Below are 13,030 nucleotides of genomic sequence, written 5' to 3'. Positions count from 1 at the left end.
CTGCAATTCCTTCAGTTGTCTCCAAACTTCCGCGCCTAAACACTTTTCCTGAAAAACATGATAAAAATACATAAAAACCAATACAAAAAGGCCCTAGACACACACAACTCGTAAGTGAGATGTATTAGAAATACCGTAAACTCACGGTATATCAATCGCCTGTTGATAATCCTGAACACTTGTATTTGCATCATAAAAGATACAGGTCGAATGACATCAGTACATTGAATGTACGAGTATGTAATATAGCTGAATAACAAACACTTAATGAAAGGACTACAATAGATATAGATATATACTCGACTGAATGTAAAGAAATAAGGAAGTGAAATCATTAAAACTTTACAAAAATACTTTCTCATTCTCTGAACTTTACAATAATAAGTGATATATAAAAAACACTTTAACTCTATTGGGAGATTCTCTATCCGACAACCATCACTATAAGCTAAGTGATGATAGAACGTCTTGTCCACGCTGCCAGAACTATCCTATATCATTCCGGAATATAGAACATCTCAACTAAGTGGATTCATTAAGCTATGCCTGAAAGCTCTAAAGATTCATCTAAAAAGTATGATCCAGTACCCATGTTGGCAAGACATGGTTTATGGGGGTGTGAGTTGTCTCAACTCTCCCTCATATCGGTGCTCAATACTACTCCCAATAATCATTACCTTTGCTCATGTATAAAAATATTACTCTTCCTTTGGTTTAAGATAATTGCTCAACTATCCTCTTAAAAGAGGCAACTGCTCTAAATTAACTGTGAACTCATGTTTAGAAATCAAAGTTTTCTCTTTTTCTCACTGTAAAAATGATAAATTTGGGAGTCAATAATTCCCTTAAGCTTTACTCAAAATGCCTCTTTAAACTTTCCTCAAAACTCCTTTTTACTTTATGAGAAAATTCAAATTTAAGATAATTATTCGATTAAAAAGATTCTCATCAAGAACTTAGTGAATACTTCAAATAATAGGGTTCATGCTGAAAAATAAGCATGAATAATCAACTTCAGGAATCTCAATACATAATATATAGCAACTCGGAAATTAGGAATAACAACTCGAAATTCAACAACGAACTCATCTCAAGAATCATCAAAACTAAGGATCTAACCCTATATTATTCTTTAGCGATAGAAAGTAGATGTAGGGCGCGAGGACGAACTCAGTCCATCACTATGATAGCCTTACATACCTGGGAAAAATAGAGTTCTTGGTGAAATCGATGAAATTCAAAGAATGATAGAACCTCTTGAATCCTTTCTCTAAGTCTTTGAATTGTTAAAGAATGTAAAATAATATTGTAACACTATTTAGACCTTAATTAGGTGAAAAACAATTGTGGGTTAGGCTTAGAGAGGGTGGGAAAAGACTGAACTACCCCTCTTGAAAAGCTATCAAAAAACTGTCCATGGGACCATCTATGGGTCATGGTTTGACCCACAGATCATAGATCCCATCCGTGGACTCTATATTGAGTTTTTAAGGCTTAAAAGTCCATTTATTGGTCCAAACGACAATCAGTAGGTCCACCTATGGTCCGTCGGTTGGATCTGTAGGATTTGGGTCCCAAAAGTTGATCCCTAGTACTCTAACGACGGCCTGACAGGACGGGTCTTCGTTCAACCCACAGCCCGTCGGTTGGGTTCGTCGTTCACAGACTCAGAAAACTCTAGTTTGACCGTCTTTGGCAAAATAGTCATAGCTTTTTACTCTGAACATCGAATGAGGCAAACTTGGTGCCGTTGGAAAGAGGATTCAAACAACTTTAATTTGGTAGTTCATAGGCCACCTAATTCATTATGTGCCAGGAGATATGATCATTTGAAGTTGACCTAAGTAGAATCTTATGTCAAAACTTAATCGAAAATGAAGATTTCAACTAAACTTTGTGCTAGGGGTTCTTGTGACCTTAAATCATATCCAAATCCATTCCAACACCAAAGAAATGACATTTACACATTTGAGTAACTTAAGGATCAGCCGAATCAATTCTATAGGCAATTAAAGAATGGTTCGGGTCTTAGCTTAGAAATTTTCGGGGTATTACATAAATGTTGTTAGAGGTGGTAAAACTAGACCATGAAAACATAACCCACCTAAGTTTGGGCTAGTTATTGACCCATTCATTTATTAGCTCAACTCATTAATCTCATAGAAGATTGGAGAATTTACATAAATATCACTTGTTAAGAAGATTATTACTTAGATACACTCTAGTTTGCAATATTACGTGTCTTACCAGATTTTGATGTGTCTAGATACGTTTAGATACATCCAGATACATGTATCTCGGGTTATAAGAGGTCAAAATTAGGTGTAACTTGTTCTAGATGCATTGTATCCAAGTGGATTCACATGTATATGAGATACATAACTAATCTCGCTCACCTTCCTCGCCTCTCTCCCATCTCGCTCGCCACTCTCCTATGTATTTGGTATCCTAGATACGTGCGAATTATACTTGTTTCTCTTCCTATTTTAGTGTATCTGGTAGCAAAAATACATGTATTTAAGTGCATATTTCTCAATATATGGTAGGGAACTCTTAATTAGTGGTAAGAGATGTAATATCTTGAAAGTATAGGTAATAATAGTATATATCGTAATGAAGTATGTCTAATTATGTAGTTTTTCCTAAATGAATTAGGTTGATATATGTAGCCCAAATTGATTCATAAGAAATCTGGTCAAAATATTTTAAAGAAGACAGACCTTTTTATTGTATATGTTACATATCGTCATAATTAAAAAGAAAAATAGTCATATTGGATACTAAAAATTTCTAAAGAACAAATAAAATAATTAAAAGTTAGTACGAATTGGGTGGAGGTGGGTTGATTAATGGTTATAACCCATTTTTAGTCTATTTTAGCTTAAGGTTTTATTTGTTTGCACTTAATTGTGATCTGAATCTTAATCAGTCAGATTTATCTTATTAAATATGTTTGTTTTAAAGGTCTGAATCTTAATTTTTCAGATTCAGCTCATTAAGTTTGTTTGTTTTATTTCCTTATAATCCTCTTAATGGGTCTAAATAAATTTGAATGAATCACTTCTATAACATAATCTTAAACACTATTGAGACTCATTTAAAATAAGACTCTTATCTTAATTCAACTACAACACAATAAGTCATAAAAGTCGCATTTGTTGTTTTCTTATTTAATCAATGTTAATTACATGCTTACAACTTGAATTTCCTTTATCCTCATTATTATTAACTTAAACAGAAAGCCTTTTACTTTCATAAATTAATCAATACAGTATTTGAATTGATAATCCCCAGGGTATAATATTTAGCACAATCCTAGAAAATAAGAAAGTACTATTTTATCGATAACAATAACAAATATCTATTATAAAATAGAATTAATGTTTTCATAAATAATGTATTACTACACTATATAAACTATTTTACATTGCATCATATTTGATTCTCAAAGCTTTTGAGTGTAAAGAATAGTCATATTAATGATGTAGCTTATGTTAAATTCTTAAAAGATGGTTCTTACTACCTTGTTGCAAGAAAAATATTTAAAATATTATTTTCTATATTAAAAAAAACTATTTAACTAAAATGAGATTTTTATAATATTTTTTTAATATAACATTTAATTTCATATGCACATTCTAATATTGAAAATAAACAATGTTAATTAGTTTTCAGATCTAGAGAAAATATCTTAATATTTAGATCTTAACGTGCATATATATTAATATTCAGATGTGTATTAGGATTTAAATGTGTTTATATTAATGAAAACAAAAATGACTTCTGAACTGATAAAAAAAAGACTTTTGAAGGGATGAATAAGATATTGAATAATTATTAAGTTAGTGTATTTTAATTAAACTAAATCCACACGTCTATGTTGCTAACAGGTAACAAGTAACGTAAATTGATGGAGGAGTTTGAGTTGAGATTATTAAGTTGTAACGGTGTTAACTACGTAGTGGCGATGATAAAGTGTCGAATCTTGTATAAATAAAATGCAGGCGGTGTGAGTGGCAGAGGTGCCGAATTGAGATAAAGTGGTAAAACGTTATCCAAATAAAAGATAAAAATGTATCATCTTGGGAATATCAACTTAGCAAAAGGAGGTGGGTAAATCTGCAGGATCGTGTTGGCTCTTGCTTCAACCTACCTACTTTATTCTAAATAGTATAATATAGTAAGGTGGATAGTTTATTTCATCCCGCCTCCTTTCATGTTGCATTCACTCACTCGACGCCTCAATTCTGTTCTGCCCACTACTCTCTTTTCGACATCTTATTGGCTTTTACAAACATAGAAACAAAGTGTATATAGCAATTGTATGTATGTGAGACTGTCCTACAAACACATTCATCATCCATTAACAAAATGCATGCTATTCCCCGTTTTAAGCCTCCTACTAAAAACAAGCCTTTTTCTTTTTATTTATTCATTTTAACAAATCTAAGAGAAATGTATTAAACATAATCAATAATGTTAATTTGAAGGAGAGCCTTAGAGCAACAATAACATTATTTCTGTATCACTTATAGGTCACATGTTCAAACTGTGAAAATAACTACTAATGTTTGTATTACGATAGCATTTCTACATCACATTACTCGAGGTACATACAATACGATCCTTCCCCAAACTTTGATAACCCCGATTATTTTGTGCACCAGTTGCACATATCAATAAATCCTTAATAAATATTACTTTCTTAAGGGAGTATATGGATTTAAATTCATGCCAACTCTATCTGGAAGTGGAACTAATATATATATTACTTTACTACTGATGACTTTGAATTACTCAGTTTCGCCAATTTCCTTATAAGATCTATCCATTTTTTTAAAATTTATTGTTCAACATCTTTATGAATGCATACGAAAAATTAAACAAATCAATGCATTATGATGATTGATGACGTATTGGCATTTTTATTTTTCTATCAAAATTTCGCAGCTTTATAGTCCATTGTATATCAAACTCATTTACATCGAAAACTTTGAACTTTTACTTCGATATTCTAAGATATAAATCTGTAAATTTTAGTGTAATCATGTAGTTCCAACTACCGTATAATTTTAGGCAAAACTACATATAATGTTAAGTAAACTCATGACAACAATTTTATTTTATATTTAGATCCGCAAGCTCCGCATCAATTTAGAATTTTATTTTATTTTTATTATTTAAATCCGCCCGACACTTGCATAGCAGAAAAACCCACACCGCCCCATAAAGTATATAAGAAAGAATTTTATTATTTTTTTAAAAAAAGATAATATACATACACCTAAATAGCAACATATAAAAATTCGAATAATGATTTTGGCATGGATCCTCCGCTCATGATTGAGCTTGAATATTTTGCCATGTTAATTGCCAAAAAATGGCAGTTCTCACCCATCTTTTTCACCTTATTCTGGGAGGGAAGCATTTAGTGAGACAACAGAGAAACTGCAGGGCTCTTGGTTTTCACCTTTCAGTTTCACTACCAACAATAAGTCTACTAAACACAGTAAAATAGCCATCCATCAGGACTGAAGAATAACCAGGGCATGTAACCGAAACTCAGTACGTGCAGAAGAATATATAACCAAAAAAAAATCAAGAATGGCCATAACATTATTAGAATGTAACACTCTCTATACTGCTGATACAAGCGAGTGTTGTATGACAAATAAACAAAAATTACAGGCTTATGCATACCATAAAGATACATTCACATTACTGCAATCAAAGCAACTCAGAATATGAATTTATCTTGCACAAGCTTTAATCTGTAGGGGCCTCAAACCTTGTGGGAGTATCAATTCCCATCATGCAGCAAAGGCCAGATATCAAAATTATAAGCAAGACAATTGCCTGGAACAGTACGTAAAGAACATATATAATCAGTAAACACAAAAGGCAGCAGCAAGGGAAAAAAGGGACATAATCTGATTTTACCACAACCAGAAGAAAACACTAGAAGCAGCTTTGAACTGTGGACAGATGCAAACAACTTACCACAAATATGCCCTCCAAAAATGAGGATTTAATTCGGCAAACTCCATCACAGCCATCGACTGATTTATTTCCAGTACCTTCAGCAAGAAACCTTTCTACTTCCCTATGAGAGGGGAACTGAATTGACCTAAAAGGATCTGACACATAGAGTGCAGTGTATTTGGCTCCCAGATTCTCCACATAACTGAGTAGTTGAGATAAAACTTGTCCTACAAGTTTATCAAGTTTAAGAACTATATATGACCAAAATAGGTATAAACCACATTCTCCATTGATATCATACCTTCAGAGGTTTGTTCTTCAGCTCCTCGCAGAGTACGGTGACCTTGATCGCAGAGAACAATCAAATTTGGCTGCCCCTTGGATTGCTTAGTGATCCTTGATAGCAGATAGTTCTGTAACACAAGATGGATGAAAAGAATTAATACGTCCAGTATACACGGAAACAGGATCCATATATACACATACAAGCAAGTAGTAGCTGTGGTGAACATAACCACTGCAGTAAAATCTGAAAATTGTCACTTCTTTTACTTTTTCGGGTGCCTTATTTTTTAATAGAATAGAGATTGCTCCATTATTAACCTGAACTGAGTGGATATCAGTGAGTTTCTCAAAATTTCCACCCTCTACAGAGCACGATTGCGAGAAAGCAATGTTGCTGGCCTCAAGACCATGCCCACACGTGTTTGTAAATTCTGAAATCAAGGAGCTTTCCACTGATTCTCTCTCCTCTGATGCATCAATGTAGGGGAATGCCAAAGAAAAATTGGACTTTGCAACAGAGGCCTGAGCAAGACATTTTTTACCACAGCTAAGATAATAAAAATGAACTTTTGCAGTACATCAAGAACCAAGCACAAAAAATTTGAATCAGGGAAGTGATTTCCGAAGTTGGGAAAACTCTAATTACCTTCAGCAAGTCCACAAGCCCCGAATTGGCATTTTTGGGTCTAGAAATATCCACAGATTGCAACTAAACAAGATATAGACATTAGCAGCTGAGGCAAGGTAGAAACTATCAAAAAGTATAATAAAAACTTGCAAACCCTGTGTTAACAAGGTCCCACTTTACGAGCTTAAAGTGGAATTTTCACCTACCCAACTCTCCTTCAATGGGTAAGAGTTGTTTGTATCAACTCAACTATCGGGGTGAGTTTAACACAGACAACAACCACAAAGGGTTTTACTTAGAGGTGTCCAATTGGCGGGTTGGGCTAAATTTAGGCGGGTCAAAAATTGGACTGAATTAATAAATGTGCAGGTCAAAAGCTACTTGGACTGAAACAGGTTAGGCTAAAACGTACTAAAATGTGGGTCATAACCCAACCCTCCCAATCCTTGCTAAAGTTTAATTGCTTTATTTGTTCTTTCATAAATTTTTAGTACCAAATAAAATTTTCTTCTTCTTTATTATAGCTATAAATAACATATCAAATAAAAGAAAATGTCTTCTAAAAATATTTTGACATGATAACTCATGAGTCAATTCAACCCACTCTTGTAATGGGTTGACATAGATTGAGCTAAACGGACGGGTTATTGACCCACCCAAACTTGACTGGGTTTGCGGATTGGGTTTGATTTTGCCACCCCTAGTTTTACTCATTATTCAGGATACAAATGGATTTCAAACACACTTTGGTTTGTTTACTGGGTAAATAAGAATGGGTTCCAAGTTCTACCACCTTTTCAGCGGCATGAAATCTGTGTGGAGCAACTTAAATTTTGTAGGAAGGTGTATCACAATCTCGTCATTGTCTTGCTCCGAAGCATATAAAATTATGATTCAATTGGCTTAAATAAAGTGTGTTTGGATAATTTAATTCCAGGAAAGTACAACAAAATATTGTTACTCTTCCCCTAAAACTAAGAGATGCCTACCTCTTTCCCAACAAAAACAAGTGCAAGATCCAGATGCTGTCCACCTTCTTTTCCTGAGCACTAATGAAGATAAAAGACTATTTAATTTCCGTCAAAACTTGAATCAAGAGAAAGTAGGCAGGCAAGAAATAATAGAAAATAGAGACAGGACGTACCAGCAAGTCCGACCAGCCACCCTCAGCCATAACAGACTTGACTAAATCCTTTAGTGAAAGGGTTCTGTAATTGACAGCTTCACTTGAGGCAACTCTGTAACACAAGTAATCAAAAGTTTCAGATAATACAAATTTACGCATAGATCTCTGGGTGACAATCACCATAAATGTGTTGCAGTTGCAGTTCAGGTAAGTTGCAATTTGGTGCAAATTACCTTTAAAAAACAAATGTATCATCCCACATAAATATGGAATACAAAAGAAGGGGCATACATAGGATATCAACCTGTTGTCACCAACAACTCATTAACTAGGCTGTAGGGCTCACCAGTACATCACAGATTAATATTTTAAGGACCTAAATGATGTTTCTAGATGCTTCACATAGCTATGCACCTTTGCTTCAACTATAACCCAGCTAGGAACTCTGCTGACTTTCCGAGACTTCATGCCATTGTATTGAAAGCATGTTAATTATAGCGAGCAGCTTTTGTAAGTCCTAAACCTAGCTATTCTCTGTAGGTCTCTTTAGTGTACTACTTGTATACCGAGATTTTCCTTATAAAATTAATACGTCATCAAATAAAGTTTCTAAAGATGGCTATCACATACACAACCTAGCCAAAGTAAAAATTCATTTTGGTTAAAAAATTAAAGTTAGTGCTTTCTATTCAAGTAGACAAGGAAATAGAAACTTACACAAATTCTTAGTGTTGAAACTCACAATTAATGGCTTCTAGGTCTTGTAAAATGGAAAAATAAAAGGGTTTGTAAAATCTTTTAGAATGAGGCGAAGGAAGGAACTACAGGGAACAATAATAGAAATGGAAGGAGCTACTGAAAACTTATGAATTTTGAGGCTATAACATAAGAAATTTAACGGGAGTAATTGAGGCATTAGAAGATCGATTGTAGCCAGAAACTCTGATTGTCATTAGGATTTGATCTAAGATGCACGGTTTATATTTTGGAGATTTTTTTCCATATTAAAAGCTGCTTTTCTTTTGAAAAATAATAGAAAAGCTTATTAAAAGCTTTAACATTCTAGAGGTATGTGATTTTGACACTTCACAGCCCCCTTCAGTCTTCCTCAAAAAAATAAGAAGAGTATATTCAAGAGTTACAAGAAAGAATACACTCTGGAAATTGCTTTACATCAGGTGTTTCCAAAACAAAAGATCTTGTGAAAGAATAAGGCATAAATTGCTTTTGATAACTAGAAGCTCAGGCCACAAAGCAAAGATGGGATGTCATTTAGATTTGGTTGACCTTCCTAGATGAAGACTACCTATGAAGAAATTGATCTCACTAATGGAATCGAACGTTGCTAAGGTTGAAATTCAAGTGATGTGAATCTTCAGATGTGCAAGAACAAAACAATCAGGCCATTTGGATTAGGATTACAATGGACTAAAGGAGTCAACTTGGTGATATGTTCCCAACAAGAAGGTAGATAAGTAATGGGCACGTGAAAAAATGAAAGATGGTAACGCCAGATTACAAGAGAAAAGGCTAAGTCTACTAATGGTGAAAATTAGTCGGGCATTTTGGTGAAAAGGGATAGTTCAACAACGGAGTCTTCATTATTTACCTAAAATTATCTCCACAATACATAGTTGAAAAGTAAAAGCATATAAGCAAGCAGAAAATCTCCATGAGAGATTGAGAGGTTCAAACAGAGTAGCTAAAGGCTGGAGCAGAGTGGGGTCACGAGCGTAGCTAGGATTTTCAAGGGTACACAATAAATTTGCAGATCTTACTTCTCCTTGTTCATGCTTAAACAAGTTAACAGTCGACCCATGACAACAACAACAACAAAGACTACTTCTAATTCTTTTTCCATTTCTCAATTATTTTTTGCTGGTTGACTTTCATTTGGGGGAAAAATATGGGAGACGCTTCTCGGAATGTTTAGCTTCAAGGAAATTAAAAAACTATCATCACCAGTATGAATAGTTAAAAGGACCAATAGGAAGGGATTCAGAGACACCATGAAGATAGTAAACATTAATGTAGTGATCATTTTTCATAAGATGGCAATGAAAGATACACTTGGATAGTATGGATCTAGGAGAGTCTAAAAGGATTTTGTTATTTACTTAAGAGCCTATTTGGATTGGCTTATTTTAGGTGCTTTTAAGCCAAAATAGCTTTTAAGCAGTTTTGTAGTGTTTGGGTAAAATAAAAGTGCTTAGAAGTACTTATTTTAAGCTAAAATAAGCCAAAGGCCAATACAAACGGGCACTTAGTTGGCATATAAGTTTTGCTTCCACATTTTTCTTTTTGTTTTGTGGGGAAGTAAGTAGTTGACACTGAAGTTGTTAGTTTGTTTTATCACTCAGCCAGCATGGAAACAATGAGTTCTAAAAAAGATTGTTTGTGACATCGATACATATCATAGTCATCCTACCTTTGGTGCAACTTTACAAATTTTAGAAAAAAATATTAATGCATAGTCTATGGGTTTTTTTCATAACTGAGCGTGCTTAGTTAGCATGACAGTTTAAGAATAATAAAACATAAAGTGACAGCACTCCCAACAACAAACAAACAAAATTCACGAAACACCAAGATATGTGTACACTAAAGAAATCATCTTTCACAGAACATTTTTCTAAGTTACTAGCAAAGACATTGAGATATAATTTGGTTAAATTGACATTCCTAAAGCTGCCAATGGAGAACTTACATTCAAGACAAAGTTAAAAGACCTAGACTTGAAAGTTTATGTATTGTTTGTGAGATATTTATATTATCTATTGTTATACCTGTGATAAAGTTAGAGAGGTATGTGATCGGAGTACTGTGGACAATGCTTGTACAGAGTTGGAAAATCACTGGGGTTGGAAGAAGATGCACAGGGTAAAAGAAGCACATAAGATATAGGAGATGATACCATCGGACACAGTTTCACAATTATGGAGAGAACAAGGAGAATTTTTTGGTGGAGAAGCAATCCAAAAGAAACATAATAAAATAAAATACTTGACAACTTCTTTTCTTGAAGCAAACAGGAAATATAAAGCAAGTGGATATTTTTGAAGTCTCTTTGAGCTTTGCAGCTTTAACGTAAACTTGTCCTAATGCACAAGCTTAAGTGCTTTTATAAAAATAAAGAAATGTCATACTAATAAAATTTTATATTTCTTTTAAATATATTTGAACTACCTATCCAGCATCACTTCGTAGAGAAGTGGTTAGAGGTATTAGAAATAAATAATGAGCTAAGGTATTGACCTAATTGCCTTGATGTAGCTAGTCTTCCCCTAAAGAAAGAGGCTTTCTATTTTTAATAGACATGATTATAAGGAAAGAGGCTGTCTATTTTTATTTTATTTTTGATGACAAGGGAAACCCGTAGCCGCTACCCTTTGGGTGCGCACAGGGTAAAACCCCTGCATGATTATCATGACTCCTGACCATATTTTGAAATGAAGTACCTACCTAGAACCTCCACCTCGTCTTCTAGTTCTTTTCCATTCTCTTTTTCTTTCTTTTTCCTGATACCTCTTATCTTTTTGTTCTACTCCTCAATAAGCTATTTTAGAGGTCCCTGAGTTCCCCTCTCTTCATATCTTCCCTCCCCTCCCTCAACTTATTCTTACTGCTGCTCCAAGCTCCATCTGACCTCCTCTCATTTCTCCATTCTAGACAGATTTGTCCTCTATTCTCTTCTCTTTTCTCTCAAAAGTGAAACAGCTTTTGCATTCAAATTCTGCATTAAGAACTGTCTATTTACATATATCACAAATCTCTAATAAAAGTGATGGAACATTCAATTAATTGAGATTACCCAAGATTGCAAAGATAACTGTGCCACCAACCCAACACACATCCCAATAAAAAAAAAGGAAATAAGCAAACAGTCTTCCTGTAGTTTGTTTCTTCTCAGTTGTTTTTCCCTTTTGCTTTATCATATGTTCTTCATTTCTGTTTGTTCAGTTGCCAGTCCTCAGTTACCAGCAGTTTTGACTATTTGATTTCCCTCTTGAGTTGGACCATTATCATTATCCTGATTTCAAGTTTGTTCACCCTCCTACTTCTTCCAGCAAAAAAATCATTTTCTCTACTCATGAGCCCAAAGCACACCTTTCTTTTTGCTCCCTCATCCCATCTTCTTTTTAACTATCCGCCAAAATTTCCAGCTCTGCACTTGAATTTTCTCTTGTTTCTATTCATCGTACGTCATTAGATGATTTCAAGTTACTCCTCTGGAAAATCCTTCAGGCATCAACAAAGCCACACAAGTATTTTCACCACAGGACGAAGAACAATGAACCAGGTAACATAATGAAATCTAGTTTACCACCCTCAAGAGGAAAGGCTCAGATGGAGAGAAGGCTGCAGAAACTATGCAGATGTGATAAGATCTTTTTTCTATTTGATCAGTTATGTGAATGCGGGATGTTAAAGATACCATAAAGTTACAAAGAACAGACAGACAGAATAGCTATCTCAAGAACAGATAAAGAAAATACAATCCCAGACTCCCAGTTAACATTACAAAGAATCAAAATATGAGATTCAAGCAAACAAAATGGAAGAACTTACAATATCCTGTTTCATTTTCAAATGAGATGTTAATGTAAGAAATATTTTTTTGGGCAGATTATGCATAATGAGTGTATACCAGAAGCAAACTTTCTCCATCTCCTTTTGCACCCTAATATTTGTTTTTCTTTGGGTGACCAATAATCAGACAGAGAAGCAGTCCTCCATAAAAGGGACAAACTGAACTTTTAATATGTACCAGCAACAAAATTGCCTCACATTTGAATAGTGAGAAAACTAGCAATAGTAGGTTGAAAGCATTCTAGATTACAGATAGTGTAAATAATAAGGAAAGAAAGGAGAGTCAAAACGATCTGGAACCTTAAAACAAAAACACTTGAGATACAAATCATTTTAAAACAAGACAGTTTCTCCAAGTAAACCATTCTTAGTAGAAGAAATGTTTTTATCCATCTAAATGAGAACTTCATTTTGAACAG

General features: G+C 34.0%; 1 protein-coding gene across 1 annotated transcript; it reads right to left on the bottom strand.

The window, feature by feature from the left end:
* Positions 1–5,552: 5,552 nt before the first annotated feature.
* Positions 5,553–8,219, bottom strand: LOC102603557 (uncharacterized). The gene is made up of 7 exons (XM_006358670.2): positions 8,040–8,219; positions 7,885–7,944; positions 6,914–6,976; positions 6,586–6,789; positions 6,284–6,395; positions 6,001–6,209; positions 5,553–5,856 (listed from the first exon to the last, which is right to left on the bottom strand). The coding sequence occupies exons 1-7, from the start codon at positions 8,202–8,204 to the stop codon at positions 5,767–5,769; spliced, it is 903 nt and encodes a 300-aa protein (XP_006358732.2). The 5' UTR covers positions 8,205–8,219; the 3' UTR covers positions 5,553–5,766.
* Positions 8,220–13,030: the final 4,811 nt, after the last annotated feature.

Source organism: Solanum tuberosum, unplaced genomic scaffold, assembly GCF_000226075.1.
Source record: "Solanum tuberosum cultivar DM 1-3 516 R44 unplaced genomic scaffold, SolTub_3.0 scf00276, whole genome shotgun sequence".
NCBI lineage: Eukaryota > Viridiplantae > Streptophyta > Magnoliopsida > Solanales > Solanaceae > Solanum > Solanum tuberosum.
The sequence above is the reverse complement of the archived record's forward strand: the minus strand, read 5'-3'. Positions and strand labels throughout refer to the sequence as shown.

Coding starts and splice junctions, on each gene's coding strand:
- LOC102603557 (XM_006358670.2), bottom strand. CDS start 8,204: ATGGTGATTGTCACCCAGAGATCTATGCGTAAATTTGTATTATCTGAA. Junction 7,945..8,039: donor GTGGCTGGTCGGACTTGCTG/GTACGTCCTGTC, acceptor TATCTTCATTAG/TGCTCAGGAAAAGAAGGTGG. Junction 5,857..6,000: donor TTTTGGAGGGCATATTTGTG/GTAAGTTGTTTG, acceptor GTACTGTTCCAG/GCAATTGTCTTGCTTATAAT.